This window comes from Oryctolagus cuniculus, chromosome 1 (assembly GCF_051225735.1).
Source record: "Oryctolagus cuniculus isolate XC-2025 breed Fujian yellow rabbit chromosome 1, ASM5122573v1, whole genome shotgun sequence".
Lineage (NCBI taxonomy): Eukaryota > Metazoa > Chordata > Mammalia > Lagomorpha > Leporidae > Oryctolagus > Oryctolagus cuniculus.
Window position 1 is genome coordinate 30,706,713 of NC_142867.1, and position 21,963 is coordinate 30,728,675.

A 21,963-nucleotide genomic window follows, 5' to 3' on the forward strand; every position below is an offset into this window, starting at 1 on the left:
CATTTTTCAAGAAGGAAACTCATTGGTAGGGAAATTCAGGGACTCAGAAGTCCCAGCTTCAGTGGAGACTTGAGTTACCTGTCTTAAAAACGGTCAACAGGGAGGGGCCGGCGCCGTGGCTCACTTGGTTAATCCTCTACCTGCGGCGCCAGCATCCCATATGGGTGCTGGGTTCTAGTCCCAGTTGCTCCACTTCTGATCCAGCTCTCTGCTGTGGCCTGGGAAAGCAGTGGAGGATGGCCCAAGTGCTTGAGCCCCTGCACCCACATGAGAGACCAGGAAGAAACACCTGGCTCCTGGCTTTGGATCAGCGCAGCTCCGGCCGTAGCGGCCATTTGGGGAGTGAATCAACGGAAGGAAGACCTTTCTCTCTGTCTCTCTCTCTCTCTTACTGTCTAACTCTACCTGTCAAATAAAAAAAAAAAAAAAAGGTCAACAGGGAAATATGGCTGTAAAAGACATCACAGAACACAGGCTCTTTCTTTGTCTTAACTGATGCTCATGCTAGCCGTAGTGGTTGGAATAACAACGGTTCTTGCTGGCCATACGTATTAACCCCAGCACTCGCACTCCACTTTCTGGCTCTTGATTAAGAGTTTCCATTTACGGTGGGAGTGCACACGTTTTCCAGCTAGCAGAGTGCTCAGGAGGTAAACTTTTGCTTCTCTGAGTCCATTTAGCTCTGGCTCAGAGGCTTTCTCCAGAGGTACTCTGCAGCTAGTTTTCCTTGGCAAAGAGACTTGAAAACATTTTATTTCCACTCTACAAATCGCTTGTCCTTGAATAGAACTTGAATGGCACCCAAAAGTGACCAGTATTTGTGTTTTTCTGGACATTTTTTAGGGTGGCTGGTACCTGGGAAAGAACTGATCTCTTGGTTTATGAAGAAAAATGGTTTCAGGCTTTATTATGCTCAAGTATTTGCAACCTCAGTGACAACGTGCTGGTCTCTGAGACAACTGTGCTGAGTTATGAGATGTTGTGAGACAGGCACACCAGGAGCATGTAGAGTAGTGGAAAATCCAAGGGTTGAATGGCATGGTGGGTTTCTCTTGGGCTCCCTAATGTCCAGGGAAGCAGCCCTCAGCCATGGCAGCCTACACCCAAGGAAAAGAAGGGGTGGAGGTTCAGGCCACTTGCTTATCAGGGAAGAGAGTCGCTATGCTAATATGTTAACTCATGAGTGTCTATGACAAATCAGTTCTTTCAGAGTGAGGTTCATCCTGAGAGAATATTTCACTCATAAAAACATCTGCCACTGAGTAGCCTGTGTAATGTTTTAGAGAAACTCATGAGCTCAGACTTGACCCATTAAGCATGGAGGAAGAGAACACGTGTGGAAGCATAACCCCTGAGGGATTCCTGTGTTGAGAGTACTGCCAGAAATGGGCACACACATATGCACGTTCAAAATTTCATCCTCACAGCAACCATAAGGTAGGGTTAGCCTCTCTGAGCCTTGATGTTCATCTTTATAAGATGGGCATCTATGATTTGGATGTTCATGTGCTGGACGCTCAGTCCCAAGCGTGGTGATGTGAGTTTATACTGGGAGAAGGTAACGCTAGCCTGGGAGAAGTGGTACCTATGAGCGCAGGTGGTTATGAAAGAGCAAGAAACCTGGGCTTCATCTGTCTTCCTGTCCAGGACATGGCGCTGGCTGCCATGAGGCCCTCACCAGAGACCAAACCAATGAGACCACCTGATCCCGAGTTTTCAGGCTCCAAAACTGTGATTCCTTTTCTTGGCAAATTACCCAGTCTCAAGTGTTTTATTACAGCAACAGGAAACGGACTACTCCAGGGGATAAACCACTAACCAAAGTCACACAGCTGATAGGTGGCTGGGCAAGATCCCCACATTATGTAGCTGCATGTATGACTCATCCGCTCTTCACTTCACATTTTTTCCTTAACCCAGGAAAGGACTAAATCAATCAAGCAAAACCAAAAATAACAGAAGTCCGAGTTCACCTTAGATGTTATCCATTTTCTGACTTCCTTCCCCTTCTGGGAGTTGGGGGCTTCGTTTTCCCCATAATCTTTCTTGCAAACATGTTCCTAATTTTTAATAAGCTAACAGTCTTCTCAGAAATATTTTCATTTCTGTTCAGAAACTGTCACACACAGAACAAATTCTTGCCCAGCCCCACTAGGTGGGGTAATTTAGAACAGGATATTGCCAAACATGGGAAGAACACACTGAAGATAAGAGAGGAAACCGTGAGCTTTCCCGAAAATAAGGAAAAAAAAATTAGTTTCTGGGCGCTCACTGGAACAGCACTAAGGTATCGTTATGAAGCACATCCGGGTAGGATAGCGTGGTATCTGGTGGTTGTCTGATCTGCAAAGAGCCGAGATTGCTCACCTAAGGGAAGTGGGTTGGTGTGCAGGGGGATCCCCCCTCACTGCTGAGCTTCACATACCTGCAGTTGTTCTGCTGACTTCCTGGTTTCATGGTCTTGGCCTCCTTATTTAATGTGTCTGAACTTCAGCGTGCTCGTTGGCCAAACAGAAAGAATGATCCCTAGATTTTAGGGCTGTGGAAAGACTGAAGGGAAGCGATGGATGTGTAGCTCTCGTCTGTAGTGCTTGAAACAAAATGGATAGTAACCAGCATGATTGTTAGGGTAAGTATGCAGAGAAACACTTTCAGACTTAGAAGGAATAAAACCACATTTCTGTAAATGAACTGCTCAGCAGGTTTTCTCACTGGCATCTCTCTCCCTCTCTCCCTCTCTCTCTCTCTTCTCCCCACTTCCCACTCCCACTCACTCTCCTTATTCCTCTCTCTCCCCTCTTCTCTCCTTTTAAGATATTCCCAATCTTTCAGTGTGAAAACAATGCAAATTTACAACCCCCAGTTTCTAGATTTCTTAACAATTCAGTAGTTATGTCCAGATTTCTAAAATTTCTAGGAAGGAGCCAAAGACCTCAGAAATCAAACAAGGTTTGCAAAAAACCACTTGTGTCTCTTGACTTTTTAAAAACATTTACTTATTTGAATGGCAGAGGGATGGGGTGGGAAGACTGAGACAGGAGTCACACACACACTCACACACACAAACAGAGTGGGGGGGAAATCTCTGTGTAATGGCTCATTTCCCAGATGCCCTTCATAGCTAGGGCTGGGCCAGGCCAAAGCCAGGGGCCAGGAACTCCATCCGGGTCTCCCCATGGATGTCAGAGGCCCAAGCACTTGGGCCATCTTCCGCTGCCTTCTCATAAACAAAGCAGCTGGGACTTGAACCAGCACTCTGATATGAGAAGCCAGTGTCGCACCAGCAACTTAACCCACTGTGCCACAACTTTTGATTTGTAGGTTACTTAAATGATAGTGACAGTAAAGCTAGTTTTCTTTATTCCTAAAACTCACCTTAGCAACAGTGTTTGCCTTTGACTTTCCATCAGAGCAGGTACCACCAATCTGCAGTTAAAGACAGACTGCAGTTAAGGCCATTCATCCCTATAAAAAAAAAATCTGCTGAATCTCATGGCCCTTTCTCAGCAAAACTCTAAGTGAAGGGTTTTCCTCAGGCTGCAGTGTGTAGGAGGGCCCAGGTTTTAAGTCCTGAATCCCATAATAATCTCTTCAATGCTGTTTTGTTCTTTTTTTTTTTTTTTTTTTTCAGGTACTCTCCTCTGGGTATCGCCTGCCTAATTTGCGGGAAGATCATTGCAATCAAGGACTTAGAAGTGGTTGCTAGGCAACTGGGGATGTACATGATAACAGTGATTGTGGGCCTCATCATCCATGGTGGCATCTTTCTCCCTTTGATTTACTTTCTAGTGACCAGGAAAAACCCTTTCTCCTTTTTTGCTGGCATTTTCCAAGCTTGGATCACCGCCCTGGGTACCGCTTCCAGGTAGAGAATATAAGAAACCACATTCTCCTTACTCCCCCCTCCCCTTCTTTGCCACTTCCTGTTTCTCAAAACCTTCACATTACAAGCTTCAATGAGAACCCTGTTCACCGAGTATTAAAGATCTTCTTGGAAAGTAAATGCTTTGAAATGTTGGTTCTCTCTAAGAACTTTTAAGCCTTCTGGTGAACATTGATGTTGATAAGCAACTATTCTTCAGGTGAATGCATGCTATTGATTGGCTAAAGATAGAACTGCTTCTGTTTAATTTTAAATGTTTTCCAAAAGGGTGTAACAGGATGGTATTCAGTTAACATTCCACCTGTGATTTGGAAAATGCTATCATAAATATCACTCTATTGAGATTTTGGCAAATGAAATTTCAAAAGGAGGAGAGCCATCTTGTATAAGGTAAATGGTGTGTTAGGTGAGATTTTTCAAACAGAAGGCAGCCAAGTCTTTGACATTGGAATGAACCTTTCCTCAGCTGTCCTGCCCCTTGTTGATTTTCTCAACATCAGGCTGACTTGAGTGGACATTGATGGAGAGTCGGTTCCACTTTCATCACCTGATTTCCAGGGCCCAGGAAGCCAGGGAGGACCCCAGAAACATGCAGAACATTATCTGGAACTGAATTTAGCAAAAACAAACCACTAATCCCTGACAATCTGATTTTCAAAACCTAAAAAAGTTTTACTCTTCTGTTCTATAAGAGTTGTTTCTATTACTTCCCATGTGTCCTTGGTCACAAAACTAAGAGCAAGGTCGTAAAACAGGGGCCAGAGAGCTGAGTGAGTGTGGAAACCCCCAGCACATGGCCAGCTCCTGGCCACAGAGCCCATGGCCATGGCTGCTAGTCAGCTGGCCCCTCTGTGATGTGGTTGGCCTATGGTTACAAGGCTTCTGTGCAATCAGGTTTTCCTTGGGTGACCTAACAGATCCAGAGTTTCAACCACCAAAAGAGCAACATTACATCTCCATCTAACAGATCAATGAGAATTTGGTACCAATGGAATATGAGATTTCATAGGAAGCTGAAACATACAGTTCTGGGGAGCCAGACTTTCCATCCCATTTGCCAACATAAAAAACTCCTCAAAATTTCCTATTTTTGTATGGTTTTATAAATTTCTTATGTCTAAGTATCTCTATCCAAAAAGAATATATTTCTTTGGAGAGAAAGTAAGTATTCATTATTTTTGAAAACAATCATATTTTGTTTTATTTTTGTTTTCTGGATATGAGTGTGGTACTTGCTATTGTGAGAAAGTTTAGGCAATGAATAAAAGTTTGAAGAAGAAACTGAACATAACCAGTTATTCTGTTATCTAGTAATAGTTGGTAGCAACCCTTTAGTTTAGCTCTAGTTATTACCAATACTTAGTATATTTGTTTTATAAATTGCTATTTTCACTGATCAGGGTATTATAAGAATTATATCTATTAATATAGATATTTACTATTTCTTAAACAGCATCATCATACTGTCCCAGAGTACAAACATGACCCCACTGCACCCCATGGATGAGCTTTTAAGGCACATCTGTTAAACAAGGCTGTGACAAGCATCCGGGTTACCATAGTCGTGCACTGACTGCGTAACATTGTCTCAGCCGTTTTTGGCAGTCCCATCAGATTGTAGTGTCCAGCAATGTCATAGCCTCTTAGTTTGTATGTGTTCACCCTGACATTTGTGGAAGGTCATCGCCAAACGACGCGTTTGTCGTAACGTGGCCTTCCCTAAAGCAGTGAACAACTGTACATTGCTGCAAGGTTGCTTGATGACCCCAAGCATGAATTTCTACAAGTGGAATTTCTGAGTCCAAGTGGCATGCACACTGCATTTTAGAAATGTACCAACACATTGCCATTCAGAAAAGAAGATAACTTTTGATATTTTTTTTTTTTTGTCCCTGCTAACTGGGCTTGAGAATGAGCCTTTCCCCATCCTCTTATCAGCACCGGGTATTATCAGTCCCTTTGAAACTTCCCAGTGCTACCGGTAAAGAACGTTCTTGCCGAATGTTTCAGAGTGAGAAGACACAGCTTTCTGTGTTCCCTCTAGCCATCTGCCCCCCTCTGCTTTCCCCTGCCTTTTGGATTGTTTCTGACTCTGCACACTTCCGGTCTGAGGGATCATCCTCCCTCACTGATCGTCCAGTTCTCTGCATGTATAAGAATATTAACTCCCATGTCAAATGTTGCTTGTAATGCCTCTCTCCACTTGACGTTTGTGTTAAAAATTTACAGAGCTTTTTTGTGTACGTAGTCAAAGGTGTGACTAAATAGTTAATAGTTAGAATTTCAGTTTTGCTCAGAACTTCTTCCCCACTCAAAGATGGTCAAATACTTTCCTTTCTTTTAATACCTTTTTGACTTTGATTTTTAAATTAAATGACTTCAAAATATTATTTTTTTCTTTTGAAAAAATATCCCATTATCCCAATACCTCAATCCCATTATCACAACGCAGACTGTATTTTAAGGGATGTGGATGGTACACATTCATTTTTAAATCCAGGACAAATTCTTGGGTTATCTGAATGAGGCATCATCTGTGAAACTCAGTTCTTCCCCCTACCCTATATCTCACTTGAAAAAAAAAAAATGTGGTTTTAACCTTGTTAGAATGTGGCTTTTGCCGTGGTGTGGAATTTTCTTTATTTAAAAGGAATGTGGCAAGAGTTATGCATCAAGAGTTAACTCAGAGTTTCTTTGTCATAATGGCCTCAAAGGAAAAAAATGGGAAGCCCAGGGCCAGCCCCTGAGTATTCTTCCTGCCTCCGTGGACCTTGTGCTGAATGACTACACAGAAGGCAGTTGATGGGCTTTCTCAGTGAGTGCAGAGACTAGTGTCTGGAAGGACAATGGAGAGAAGGCTGGCCTGGGATAGACCCTCTGACTTTAGTGCATGCTACTAAGACTAATTGGGAAAAATAAGAAGAATCTCAAGTATCTGGCAGTATTATTAGCAATACTTGAAGATGATCATATGGTCTTTGAAGCAGGAGCCAGAAAGCCATGTCAGGATGCCAGCTTGTCAACACAGGAAGGCGTCAGTGTTCTCAAGTCCCAGTTTAGATGAATTAGGTCTGTGTAGGGTTTTGAGACACAAACAGAGCCCATCTAGTAGAGAAAATAGAGAATATTTGCATGCCTTTCCAATCATTATTTATGGTATATTTAATGTCTAAAGAGTATTTGGTGACATTTTAAAGAAATGACTGCAACTATAGAAATTAATATATTCCAGTGATTCTACAAGTGCCCATATATTCATATGATTGAGAACACCAGCTGCCAAACCATGACTTGGTTGCCATTTCAGACCAATCATTATGTCATGGAAACTCTTCAGAAAGGCCCCAGGAAAAGAAAGGAGCATGGGTGAGAGGAGTAAGGAGGGTGCCTGACTTCCAAGGAAAACAGCTGGGGCAGCAGCCACATACTATAGCACCCCTGCTCAAGAATGAAGCCAGGCTCCAGCTTTTTGCCTTGGGTTTATAAGATTTTAGTGATGAGACAGACCCAAACATTGATTTCTTCTCCCTACCTAAGATCAAGAAGAAGGCACGATATAGCCCTCTGACCTGAAATCACAAAGAATCTTCTGGTAAGATGGCTGTGCTTCCTCTAAGGCTATTAGGAAGAGCTTATGTGTCAATAGTTTGATAAGAAGAAGATTTGGGCTTCTGTAATTTTTTAAGTTCCTGGGTTCCTTGGTTGTTCTTTGTAGGCCTGCAATCTATATTTGATTGCGCTTCCTTGAAGCTGATGATCTTTTCCCTTTCTCTCAGAAACTGAGACATCTGCAGGTACCTATGTCCAGCCTAGTTGGACCCCAAATCTAATAAGAGGTAGAAACTATGACTGAGGCCGGAGGTGCAAGAGAGAAAACACCTGCAAAGGCTGTCTGCATTGAAGATTTTCCACTCACTGTACTAAGATTTAAATAGAAAGATGTGCCACAAAACACTCGTATGGCACTTTGAGTGTTCTGCAGTTCTTCCCACATTACTTAGGCTTTGAAGCAACTCTACCTAGCCTCCCATGCGCTTCTACCCACATGGAGATAATACTCTGGCCCTCAGAAACCCTTGTCCTTGCAGGTCCCCTATTAATCCCCATTCCATACCTGAAAGGAGTGGTGTGAAGTCACACATCTTGTATCTTTGCTTAGCTGCAAAGCACATGTCACTGGAGAGACAGTAGAGTTTTCCAATGACTATATATCATGGAGTTTGTCCACGAGGCTCTCCAGTGAGTTGCTCAATGCACGGGTTCATAATGAAGGGTGCTTGCCATGGTTGTCCAGCATTCTCAACATTAGTAGGGCCATCCCCAAGGGTTGGACTCAATCCATGCAGTCTTCTGTTGGAAACAGCATTTTTGGTATGAAGTTATAAGTCAATCAAAATTAGTTCATTCCAGTTTGCTGTTGACAGGTGATTCTTTTCTGACACAAGTGTTCTTACAGCCAAATTAAAATAGGCAATCAAACATTCTTCAATATGTAATCCAAGATGGAAAAACAACTAAAAGAAAAAAGAGAACTTGAAACTCTGAGTGGAATTCAAAATCCAGAACCCAAAAAAATTCTGTTGCCTATTAGCATCTTAATAAGACTGAATTTGAGCCTCTTACTCATTAGTTTTTAAATTTGGCCCCAGATACTACTTTTTTAATGCCACATTGGTTTACGGGAACAAAAGAACAAACACTGCCTTGGCATTCCTATTTGTGCTTTGTCCTGTTTCTCTAAAGTGGGCATAATTCTCTCTCTCTGTCTGTCCCTTAGTGCTGGGACATTGCCCGTCACCTTCCGGTGCCTGGAAGAAAACCTTGGGATTGACAAGCGCGTGACCAGATTCGTCCTCCCCGTGGGAGCAACCATTAACATGGATGGTACAGCCCTTTATGAAGCGGTAGCTGCCATCTTTATAGCCCAAATGAATGGGGTCGTCCTGGATGGAGGCCAGATTGTGACTGTAAGGTGAGTGAAGTAGGGAGGGCCACCCCAAAACAACCTCCTGTGCTATTCCCTCCAAACTCTGGGCAGAGGCCACTGGAATCCTCAGTCCTCCTGCTGGAAGAATGATGAAAGAAATGGCAGAAGATGAATTATTGGCAGGCTTCAAAGGGAAAAGACTGAGGCATGGAAGCAACAGGCCTTCTGTTTCTATGGCACATGTCAGTGCGCTTCAGAAATTGGAAACCATTTGATGTGTAACAATCCCATGATGTAGGCAGGAGGGTTGTTTCAATGTGCATTTAACAAATGAGGAAAGGTAGGCGCTAAGAGGCATGGTAGCTTGTCCAAGGCCACAGCACTAGGAATGAGCTGGCAGAGCTGGAACTGGGTTTGACATCAGCTGACACTGGATCTAATCTTTCTTCCATTGGAATATACTCCCTTCAGTATTTCAGTGGCTGGTGGCAGAAATGATGACATATTGAAAGAGCATCCTCAATACAACATATACTATTTCATTAGAAATAAATAGTGTGTATTTTTGTTTTTATCAAAGCATTTTTATTAACTATATGTAGTCATTATCTTTAAAAAGTCAGAAAATATGCTTCCCCAAGGGATTATTAAAAACACACAGCTTTTCTGTAAACTTGAAGATCAGACCTACCAGCCCAGACAATTTTACTACTTCTTTTTTATAAGTAGAGTCATTGAAAACAGCAGTCTTCAAACCACTCAGTGTCATATATACATTATAACATGATATAAGACACTTTGCAATCATTGCTTCAATACCATTACTCTCACTCCAAATAGAAGTGACAATTAAGCCCAGAGATAGTTTCTGGATTCAATTAAAGTAAGAAGAAAAAAGAAAAAAGAAGGAACAGTGAGCCTGCTCTATTTTTTTTTTTTTTTTTTTTTTTTTTTTTGCCACGCAGAGTTAGACAGTGAGAGAGAGAGACAGATAGAGAGTTATAGTCAGAGAGAGGCAGAGAGAAAGGTCTTCCTTCCATTGGTTCACTCTCCTAACGGCCGCTACGGCCGGCACTGCACTGATCTGAAGCCAGGAGCCAGGTACTTCCTCCTGGTCTCCCATGCAGGTGCAGGGCCCAAGCACTTGGGCCATCCTCCACTGCCTTCCTGGGTCACAGCAGAGAGCTGGACGGGAAGAGGAGCAACCGGGACTATTACCCAGCACCTCAACCGGGACTAGAACCCGGGGTGCCAGCGCTGCAGGTGGAGGATTAGCCTAGTGAGCCACGGCACCGGCCCCCACTCTATCGTCTTATTCATGTCACCTCCCTACTTACTAATATCTCTATTTCCTGTGAAGAAGGTACTCAAAATCAAGATTAGGGCTTATAAATTGGTGATTCATGGACTGAAGGCTTTGTTTGTCTTATGATAGGTGGCAAAAAAAAAAAAAAACAAAAAACACTGTGGTATCTTGTAGGACAGGTACCATCCAGCTCACCACAACATCCCTTGTTCCCTATTATTTGTACCTGGCTTGATTCACTAGGTTAATCCTCCGCCTGCAGCACCAGCATCCCATATGGGTGCTGGGTTCTAGACCCGGTTGCTCCTTTTCCACTCCAGCTCTCTGCTGTAGCCTGGGAGGGAAGTGGAGGATGGCCCAAGTGCTTGTGCCCCTGCACTCGCATGGGAGACCAGGAAAAAGCACCTGGCTCCTGGCTTCAGATTGGTGCAGCGCTGGCCATAGCGGCCATTTGGGGGGTGAACCAACAGAAGGAAGACCTTTCTCTTTCTCTCTCTCTCACTGTCTAACTCTACCTGTCAAACAATAAGGAAGGAAGGAAGGAAGGAAGGAAGGAAGGAAGGAAGGAAGGACGGACCCTAGAAAATAGGCAGTGGGTTCTGTGTTTTACAGATGGGGAAAGTGAGGCACAGAATGGTAAAGTAAACCCACAAAAGTTTGCAGTGTTTGTTATCATCACCATTTACCATTATAGTGTAGTGCTAAAAATGAGATTTGAACCTGGACAATCTAACTCTGGGTCTGTGCTTTTAGCCGTTATACCTATGCCTCCACTATACTGTATTCTTGGATTGTGCTTATTTCCTTACATAATCCTCACACCACCCTATGATGTATATACTAGGGAGCCTCAGTTTCCTCATCTGTACAATAAGTATAGTAATCACACTTTCTAGAATGTCTGGGAGCCTAATTGTGCTTGATACATTATACCTGTTAGTAAATATTAACTACTAGTGTTGATATGCTTCTTGATGGTCAATAAAATACAATACACCTAGAATATTAAAGAAAATTTTGGTAGTGATGTTGTGAATACCATGGCCTTACTGACAATAGAAAACATGCTTCAGGCCCCAGTATCAGACCTTCTAGATCACGTCCCTAAAGATATCACATGCGACAGGGAGCCAACCTTCCTTGATTTTAAAAACTCAAAGAGAAAAGGGCTCCCTTTGCCATGTAAAGATGAATTCTGGACTCTCAGTTTTCGGCCTTGGTAGCAACTATGCTTCCTATCAGGTTCACAGTGTAAGATGAGGACTTCAAGATAGAAAAAAATGAACCAATGAATAAGAGGTTAGGATTGTGCTTGAATTACTTGAATTTATCTACATAGGGTTTTTTTTATATTAAGAATGATACTACTGGCCAGTGCTGTGGCTCACTTGGCTAATTCTCCGCCTGCGGCGCTGGCACCCCGGGTTCTAGTCCCGGTTGGGGTGCTGGATTCTGTCCCAGTTGCTCCTCTTCCCGTCCAGTTCTCTGCTGTGGCCCGGGAAGGCAGCGGAGGATGGCCCAAGTGCTTGGGCCCTGCACCCACATGGGAGACCAGGAGGAAGTACCTGGCTCCTGGCTTTGGATCGGCGCAGCCTGTTGGCTGTAGCAGCCATTTGGGGGGTGAACCAACAGAAAAGGAAGACCTTTCTCTCTGTCTCTCTCTCTCTCTGTCTAATTCTGCCTGTCAGAAAAAAAAAATGATGCTACTGAGAATTTTCAGTGGCAAAGGATACGCTTGGCCATATACATTTAAATCTCTATTTCCTGGGCAAGTTCAACCAAATCCTTCTTAATTGTAGCTAAGACAGGGGCTTCCCCTTGGAAGACCCAGATTGGAGTGCATGCAGCTCACTGCCTGCGATTTAATTGGAGGAAAAACAGCCAAGTCCAGCTTCATGGTGTGCTTCCAAGTAAATTCTTCCTCCTTTGCTTTCCTTGCATGTAAGAAAGTAGTGGCCAAGAATTCCCAACATATCCACTAGTTCATAGTTTTCAATATCAACATGAGACAGGCACTAAGATCCAGGATAACACTGGAATCAAGCAAATGATTGTTCAAATCTTAGAAGATCATTTTCCTTCTTTTTCTTTTTTAAGAAAATTTATTTGAAAGGCAGAGTGACAGGGAGAGTGATCCTCCATCTGCTGGTTCACTCACCAAATGGTTGCAACAGCCAGAGCTGGACCAGGCTGAAGCAGGAGCCAGGAACTTCAGCTGGGTCTCCAACACTTGAGCCAGCATCTGCTGCCTCCCCAGTGCATTAGCAGACAGCCGGACAGGAACCCGAGCAGCTAGGACTCAATCAGGCACTCTGATATGGGATGAGGGCTTCCCAATTGGAGGCTCAGTTTGCTGCACCACAATACCCACTGCCAGCAGGCCTTGCAAGTGTGTCCACTCATGCAGTCAATGGTTTCCTCATGGGAAAGCAGACATTACCAAGTAACTGCCTTGTGCTTACTGTGAGGTTCTGCTCCTATGTTGTGTGTATGGTGTCTTGCACAGCCTCCTGGCACCGCCCTAGTGAAGTGGGAAGCCAGGCAAAGCAGAAAGAGGTGAGTGCACAAAGGGAAAATCACTGTCCAAAAACTGTTACGAGGTCTAGAATTCCATAGACAGACCCTCCTGTGGCAGGAGCCAGGTAATTCTCCTGGTCTCCCATGGGGTGCAGGGCCCAAGCACTTGGGCCATCCTCCACTGCACTCCCTGGCCACAGCAGAGAGCTGGCCTGGAAGAGGGGCAACCGGGACAGACTGCGGCGCCCCGACCGGGACTAGAACCTGGTGTGCCGGCGCCGCAAGGCGGAGGATTAGCCTAGTGAGCCGCGGCGCCCGCTAGGATTTGGTCTTAACCAAAAGCTAATCAGATAACATGGCTCCAGAGCAAAAGGACCAGTAAGAGAGACACATGGCAGAAGCAGAGGTGCTATAAATAAATACACATTCGAAACCAGCAATATTGGAACTTGGGAAGTTCCTGTTCCCTGGTATTTTGTCTGCCTTGGGGAAACGGCTGAAAATTCCCATTGTTCAGCTCTTGGGGCGTTAGGGAAGTTTTCATTGCAAAGCACCCTGGCCCTGCCCAGATTTCTGGATAAGACTAACAGCATACTTTTACAGAGGTGGGGGTGGTGGGTTGCAGTGTACTTGAACTCCCTTTTTTTTTTTTTTAAGATTTTTTTTTAAGATCTACTGATTGACTTCCCAGATGGCCATGACAGCCGGGGTTGGGACAGGCCAAAGCCAGAAGTCAGGAGCCTCTTCTGGGTCTCCCATGTGGGTGGCAGGGACCCAAACACTTGGGACATTCTTCCATTGCTTTTCTCAGGTTATTAGCATGGAGCTGGATTGGAATTGGAGCAACTGGGACATGAACTGACACCCATATGGGAGGCCATCATCACAGGTGGCAGCTTGACCTGCTGTGCCACAACACTGGTCCAACTCTCTTATTTTTTTTAATTTATGTATAGAAGGCAAACAAATTTCACTTGCTTCATATATACAGATTTAGGAGCATAGTGATACTTCCCACCTACCCTCCCTCCTGCCCACACTCCCACCCTCCTTCCTTTCTTATTCTTTCTTCTAGTTTTTACTATGACATACCTTCAGTTTATTTTATAATCATAAGCTTAACCCTCCACTAAGTAAAGAATTCAACGAATAGTAAGAAGGGGAAAAAAAAGCACTGTTCCTCAACCGTAGAGACTAGGGCTGTAAACAATAGTCAAGTCTCAAAATGTCAATTTCACTCATATACATTATATTTTTGGTACTCAGTTACCACGGATCAGGGAAAACATGATCTGTCTTTGGGGACTGGCTTATTTCAGTAAGTATAATGGTTTCCAGTTGTGTCCATTTTGTTGCAAAAAGACTCTCTTTTTTCTCTTTTTTAAACGTATTAGCTCCTGAAAGCATCTGATCACCCCATGAATCAAAGACCATTATTAGTTCCTTTTTACAAATGAGAGTTCAAGGCACAAAATACATTGTGTTGCCCAGAGTCCTGGCACTGATAATCGGCAAAGCTGGGATTTGAACTCAGGTATTTCAAGTCCAGAACTTTGGCTGACACCCTCCACATACTACACCTGCTGTGACCCAGATGGATTCAAGGCAGGTGGACTTCTCTAAACCCTAACACCAGCTCCACATTAATGGGGCCGATGGGTTCTGTGAATCAAAGCCCAAAGAGGTGCTCATACAGTGATAGCCATAACTCAGGGTAGGAGGATGGTAGGGAAAAAAATTTAACAAAAACACAGGATCTCTGAGGGCCTTTGTTTCCTCCAACATGAGAGGGGGCTGGGGGGAGACTTGGTTCTTCCCCATCTGTACTTGGTCACACGTTGAAAGTCTGACTGTTGGTTTGAAGTCCAAGTGTTTATTCTAGAAACACTAGAACTCTATAACCACAAAGAAAGCAGCCCCTCATCTTTTTTAGCATCCACAAAAGCAAGTTGGGGATCTCTGCTTTCAGAAGCATCTTCCCTATAGAAATGTCAGCTTGTAGAAGTGACATCTGGAAAGAGGAGGGAAGGCACTGCTGTTGGCTGCATTGCAGAGACTCCCTGGCACCCCGACAGGGTGCTTGAACTCTAGATTAACCCCTTCCCAGAGACAAACTTCAAAATGGTGCTGAGTGTCCCCCAGCATTGCTTGGAAATAAAAGGATGAGATGTCTCTGAAAGAAAGCCCCCTTCCCCTTATTTCATTTTTGTTTCTTGGCATCTTCTTTCGGAATAATGTCTTTTCCAGCCCATGGTGAAGCATCCAGACATCTGAAGCTCAGTTCATTTGGAATATGTTGGTTTGTGCTCCCAGCGTCCACTCAGTTTAGTCTGAATATTCACTACCATGACATTGGCAGTGGCTCTTACTCCCCCCACCCCCACCCCAGACTGTTGCCATGTAGTGCACACATCTCTGGGGCTCACAGAGACATAGAGGCATAAGCAGAAATGAATGCAGTCATGTTCCTATAGGAATTTAAGGGTGATTTGCTTCTCTTTAGTATTTCCTTGCCTGTTTTGAGAGCCACTTTACCTTATTTCAGCTCTGTGCTACACTGGGCTAACTGGGTATTATGATGGACTCAGGCTCCAATCCATGAATGCAGAGGCATCCATCACAGTGAACAGACCCCAGCAGACCCTTGCTTCTAGGTCTCCATACTTCAGGTTTCCCTATTCCTTGGCAAAAGGAGAGAGGAGGATTTTCTGACTGTAGCAAAATTAGAGCTTCAAATGGCCCAGGATGATTTTGCCAAGACTTTTTCCTCCTCCTGTGACCTGCCCTTCTCTGTTCTCACAGCCTCACAGCCACCCTGGCGAGTGTCGGTGCAGCCAGTATCCCCAGTGCCGGTCTTGTCACCATGCTCCTGATTCTGACAGCTGTGGGCCTGCCGACGGAGGACATCAGTCTGCTGGTGGCTGTGGACTGGCTGCTGTAAGTGCCTGCAGATGGGTTCTTGTGGTACTTTGAGTGTTGCCTCCCAGAGTCACATGGGTGGCAAGGTTGCAACCAAGATCATAGCCAATCCCCTTGGCAGCTTTCCTACTTCCTTCCTGACTCCTCTCCTCCAACATTCACTGAGTGTCTCTGGGAACCCAAGAAGAAAAAGTTGGAGTCTTTGGTAGCCTCACAGTCTAGTGGAGGAATCAGCTAGATTATAATACCAAGTTAAATGTTTAGTGATAAGGAACCAACTCAGAGCAGTATATTGAGCAAATTAAGCCTGAGACAAAGGAGTGTGAACTCTGTAATCCCATTTATATGAAGCCCTAGGAAAAGAAAATGTAACAGATAGCAACAGAAAGAGATTTGTGGTTGCCTGGGACCAGGGGTAGGGGCATGGAGATTAACTAGGAAATGGCACAAGGAAAGCTTAAGGCATGATAGAAATAGCCATTTGTCAAAAGTCATCACACCATGCCCTTAAATGGGTATGTTCTATCGTACATAAATTATACATCAATGAACTATAATAAAAATTAGAACACAAAAGCATAATGATAGAGAGGCTTCTGTCCCAGGTTAAGATGGGAGGGCAGAGTGGGGAAACCAAGAAATGGTGAAAATAGTTGCTGAATTTGAGTGCCCACCACATTCCTGCTACTGTATGGAACACCTTATGTATTCCTTTTTTAACATGACTTGAGGATTGGTGGATCTCTCCTATTTTATAGATAAGGAAACTAAGATTTAGGGAAGTCAAGTGTCTTGGGGCTGGATTGAGATTCAACCATAGGTCTGCCTGGTTCTGGAGCCCACCATGTTCTTGCTCATGGTTGTATCCAAGCTTCCAATGGCAGTGATAATTGAGCCGAATTATAACTAATAGGTAAACATCACCTAGGTATTGGTAGATAGAGGGGCAAACAGGCATGCTGGTCAAGGCCAGCCTGCACAAAAGTACTGTCTTCATCTGTTTTCTGTTATGATAACAGAATTCCAGAGGCTGAGTAATTTATAAAGAAGAGATTTATTTTGGCTCATTCTGGAAGTCTAAGAGCATGGCACTGGCATCACTTAGCTTCTGGTGAGGGCCACATGCTGTTCCACACATAGTAGAAGAACAGAAGGACAGCGTGTGGGGGGAAGAGAGGAGGGAACAAAGGAGCTGACCCGCTTCGAAACAGCTCACTCTTGCAAGAACTAACCCATTCTCAAAAGAACTAATCCAGTCTCACAGAAAGACATTAATCCCACCTACAGACCTTCAACACTGCTACATTGACAACCACATTTAGACATAAATTTTAGTGGAGACAAAATCCTATCCAAACCACAGCAGGCACTGAGGCTACAAATAAGTAAGGACCATGAGTAGTCTAGTGTTCTTAGAGACAGGAAGTGGCGACAGGTGGAGCAAGGCAGACAACCTCAAAGGCCATGCACTTAACCATGTCCAACTACCTTCCCCAATGGAGGATGTTTTCCTGGTGTAGAAGACTTGCTGCCCATTCACAAAGGTGAGCAAGTCGAGCCAGATGGTCCCTAACCAGGATGTTGAACTGGGTCCTCTTTAAGGGCCCATTTGATGTTTTGGGAGGCATAAGTGATGCCTCCTATCTAGTCTTAGAATGAAATGATAAGACCTTGAATGATGCCCTGGGCTTCAGTGTCAGAGGTTCAGAGTGACAAGTGCTCTGGCCTACAGTTCCAAGACCAAAGTGCCTACACTTACTTGTTTTTTAAGCTGCCTCACACATTTTTTTTTCCTGACAGTGGCACAGATATTAAGACCCAGAAACTATATTTTATGAACTTCAGTTTGTTTCTCCTCACTGTTCTCACCCTCTCAAAGAGAAAAAAATCCAAAGTGACAAAGCCCACTAAAAGGAAGCCACATAAAATGTGCCTGCTGTTGGTGCAGTCAATGATGTTATGTTAGAAGTAAGAAGTGGCTCTCAGACATGATCTGTTCAACACTGGAAAGCTCCAAGGAATGCCATGGGTCTTCTTCCCAACTGACTCTTTTATCACCAGAGAAATGTTCTGGAAATGCCTCTAGCACGAGGCTGAAGAGCAAACTAAATAACCTCATGTCAGTCCCTGCAGCTGTCTCGGGGGAGGTGGTGGTGGGGCCTTCTGCTGTGCCCTGCGTTGGCTTCAAGGGGCAGCCTTTCTGACGACATTCACTCAGACAAGGTAGCTGAGATGTGATGATAGTGTGGGGTGTGAAGGGTTGGGATGACGGAGTTGAAGGAGTGGGGTAGGATTTGGATGGGAAGGCGTAAATGAAGACCTTGGTAGAGGTTTGAGAATGCAATGCATAGTAAGAGCTCATAAATCAGTACTAACCTTAACCACACAACTGCCATGTCCAAGGGTGCTGTTCACATTCCTCATGCTTCCCCTGTGACCAGTCCCTTACATGTTCCCTCACCTCTTTGCTTCTTGAGCCTCTTCAACTCTTATTGTCACTGAGGTTCCCTTGCCTGCTGTGACTGTGTGGCCCAGTCTCTTCTTGGGGCTTGTTTCTGAGGTTTAAACTCCACCATTAGAGGGTCATCGTTTCAAAAAGCTATTATTATAGAGACTGCCTTCATTATAATGCAAATGAGTACATTTCTTTGAACAGAAAAATACACTAATATTATCAGAAAAAAAGGAGCTGATATGTGGTGGATATTACAGTGTCTTTACTTCTATTTTCATTTAATCTTTAAAGAACCTGTTGATGTATTTAACAAATGACGAGACTGTCAATCAGAAAGGTCAAGTCTTTTGTCTGAATCCCAGCAGCTTTTGTGTGGCCAGGTCATAGCCCTTTAAGCTACCCCCACATAACCTCCTAAGTTCTACCAAGCAGTTCTAACAGTGGGAGGGAGGAGGAAAGAGGTCCAGAGTTGGAAAGTGTGGGGAAGACAGTTGTATTAGGGTCACACTGTGCTTTGATTTGAATGTGTCTTCCTTACAAAGGTCATGTTGAAATTTAATCACCATTGTCACACTATAGGGAGTGATCAGGCCACAAGGGCTCCACCCTCATAAGCGGGATTGATATATCATAAAAGGGCAAGTTCAGTCCTCTTTCTTTCTTTGTTGTTCTGCCTTCTATCATGTAATAACACCAGCTGCCAGCACCTTAATCTTGGACTTCCCAGATTCTGGAACTGCAGGGAAAGAAATTTCTGCTCTTTAACAATTACCAGTCTCAAGTATTTTGTTGTAGAAACACTCTGATTGAAGGTACTAACCAAGGCAATTTTGGTTTGACCTGTTTTTCCCTCCCCTTCCAGGATTAAAACAAAACAGATATTCTAAATGGGGACAAATGGGGTGCAGTCAAGTTCTTGGACACTCTTAGAATTCACGTCCTCCAGCCCCACTAGGTTTATCACTGTGGTTCCAGGTCTTCCTGGCAATCACTTGCTTCCAAGCCTGTTGGACAAAAGTCACTTCATGAAACATTCAAGACCCTGCCTGCTTCTGACCTAAGTGTTAGCAAATGGCATAAGACTGGGTCATCCTGAATCACTCCACGCAGGTGCTCATGTGCTCACACTCACACAGGGAAGCCAGGCACCCTGACTCCAGGGCTGACACAGGCCAGCAGGAAGGAGTCGACTGAACAACAACAGAAAATGACGATACATTTGGATTAAGTATGTTGATGAAGTCATAAAAGAGAAAGCTCTCTTAGGCTGGCACTGGAATGAAGGGAGCAGATGAAGAGGTCTTCTCTGGTATGGGGGCTCTGATTTCACATGGACAGAGGCCATGTGGCCAAGAGGCAGGGGCATGGTTGAGAGCTCTGAACTTCTCTTCTGTGGCACTTTGGGCAAGGGTCTCATTCGTTGGGCCTCAGCTACATGATGTGTACAATGGGAACAATGACCTAACAGTTTCAGAGCAGAAGTCTAAACCCAATGCCTGTGAGTGCCCTGGAGTAGCATTTGGCTGTGATGGATATACAAATGGGTATACAAATAAGCCTGAGCATTCCTTTTAAGAAGAAAAGAACAAGGAAGGGTAGAGGACCCTGGGAAAATGTGTGTCAGAGTCTGGAGCTGAATGCGATCTGCTTTGAATTAGTAATTGGGCCACATTCTTTCTCACCATCGAGAGGGGTTCTGGAAACAAGCTGGGCCCATGGCTGTAGAGTGCTTGTTGTTGTGTGAGGAGAGGGTGGGGGGGGGTGGTTTGAGTTGAGATTGGGGTTCAAGGGGAGGCCGGCTGTTCCCGAAAAAAGTAGTTTGAAAAGACAGAGAAAGAAAAGGGAAAATGTTTCCTCCCTAACAAGGTTTATAAGCATTTATAACTAGCAGTTTTTCAATTTAAAACCAAACAAAGCCTGCAGTGACATTTAATGTGTCATGGTGTTTGCCAACTACTGGAGACCAGCCAGCCTCATTACTGCCTGCTACACCCTGGATGCTTTTCAACAGGCAGGCTTAGCTGCTCTCTAAATGTCATGGTGAAAGCCAAGACCGAGGAGGCTAAAAAGTGTCTGTGTCCTGCAGCACTGGATGTGCAGGCCTGGTTAAAAGCAGAACCTCCTCTTGGGTCCCTTTGCATGGGGAGCTCTTGGCAGAGGTTTGTAGATCTCACTGACAACCCATTCTGTCTGTGTGGAGGAGGTGGGCGGGAGTGAAAGCTGGGAAGCAATACCCAGGAGAGGTGATAGGTAACTGGGTCTCACCACAGATCAGGGAGGGAAAGCGAGAAGACAGTGAAACCTGCATGGACCTGAGACCCACTTCTCACCATACACTCTGCTGGTGAGATCTGATCTGGGCTCACATTTGCTACTCAGGGTAATACAGTGGAGCTGGCATGCTTCCAGCCTGCAGGAAGGCTTCCAAAGCTGCTCCAGCTAGCACCCCTTCCTGCAGGGAATAGAACTTTGGTTCTCTAACTTGACTGTGTTCTAGAATCTCCTGCAGATTTTGGAGGTCTGGACTGTGGGGACCAAAATTCAGCATTTCTAATAAATTGCAGGTGATGCAGATGATGCCGTCCAAGGCCCTCCCTCCCAGAAGCAATGGACTAGAGACAGAAGAGGAACGGGAGACCCTGATTGTGGCTACATGAGAACCTCTGTCCTTCCTTGAGTAGGCAGGCCATGCATTCGTTCAATGGAATAAATTCAAAGGACTAAGGATGCTTAAAGCCAATACTTAGTGAGCGCCTCATAAGTATTGGACATTATGCTCAGCACTTAATATGAACTGGTTTAAGTCATAGCACATTTTGAGGCAACTGAGAGCATTATTGCCACCATATTGTTGAAGAAACTGAGGCTCAGACAGAAGCAATCCATCTCAGTTTAGTGGATGTTAAATACATGGATGAGGATTCAAACTCAGATCATGCAGATGTGCCTTGGGCGTTCCAGGTTATCGATACAGACCGTCTCATCTGTGTACTGACAGGGACACACCACACACATGTCTGTGACTTAACCTCTCTTCCATGTCTACTAGGAAATAAAATGAAGCCCTACATTCACCATATCCCAGGGCTTAAGTTTATCTTAGTCTTTGATTTCCCACTTACACGACCTTGCTTCTTGCCATTTTATCTCCAGTCTAGGTAAACCCTTCCTTGGTGTGTGACCCCTTTTCCACAGAGCCCATCCCTCCCCTGCCAAAGTGTCCCTGGCTCAAGGCACTGAAATGGCAGATCAAGGGAGCAGGATGGGGCTATACATCTGCACAGCAAGATCATTTCTTTAGCACATCACAAAACAAACATGTTCATGGCAAGGGGAGTGGCCTCAGGAGAGGCACAAAATGAAAAGGAAAGTCTCTTTTCACCCATCTTTGAGTTTCCAGTGTTGTTTCTCTGAAGTAATCCCTGTGAATAATTTCAAAAAGCATAAAAATTAAAATTAAAATTAAAATTTAATATTAGGCACCAATTTTCTTAAAAAATTTTTTAAGGAAAGCTTTCTGTGTTCTCTCTGCCTTGGTAAATCCCCTTTCCTGGTCTTCTTTGTCTGTCTGATCTCCCTGCTGTCCCTCTCCTTGGGTCTTCCCCCAGCTCTCTGTCTACCACTCTCACTTTCACGTGCAAAGCAATTTGGGCTCTCCGTGTTCCTCCTTTTCCTAAGTCATGGCCCGCCACCTATTTGTTCACCACTGAGATATCAGGATTGCAATCCAGATGTTTTGCTAAACAAAACCAGTTCTCTGTATAGAGTTAGTCTGCTTCCAACTCAGATTAACAGCCCATCCTCACCCTGCCTCCATCACATATCCACCTGCCCAGTCTCCTCAAGCCTGCCTCTGCCAAAAACTGGATACAGTTGGCTCTCTGAACCCATCAGTTCCATATCAGCAGATTCAACCAACTATCAGTCCAAATGTTTGGGCAGAAAATCACATCTTT

General features: G+C 44.4%; 1 protein-coding gene across 4 annotated transcripts in view; it reads left to right on the top strand.

Annotated features, from left to right (window-relative positions):
• Window positions 1-21,963, top strand: part of SLC1A2 (solute carrier family 1 member 2) — a 168,423-nt gene that overhangs the window by 127,397 nt on the left and 19,063 nt on the right. For all 4 annotated transcript variants that reach the window (XM_008269754.5, XM_051825964.3, XM_089309686.1 and 1 more), the window contains exons 7-9: window positions 3,632-3,865; window positions 8,661-8,855; window positions 15,436-15,570. In XM_008269754.5, coding sequence (XP_008267976.1) covers window positions 3,632-3,865; window positions 8,661-8,855; window positions 15,436-15,570 — 564 coding nt within the window. The remainder of the gene's footprint in view (window positions 1-3,631; window positions 3,866-8,660; window positions 8,856-15,435; window positions 15,571-21,963) is intronic.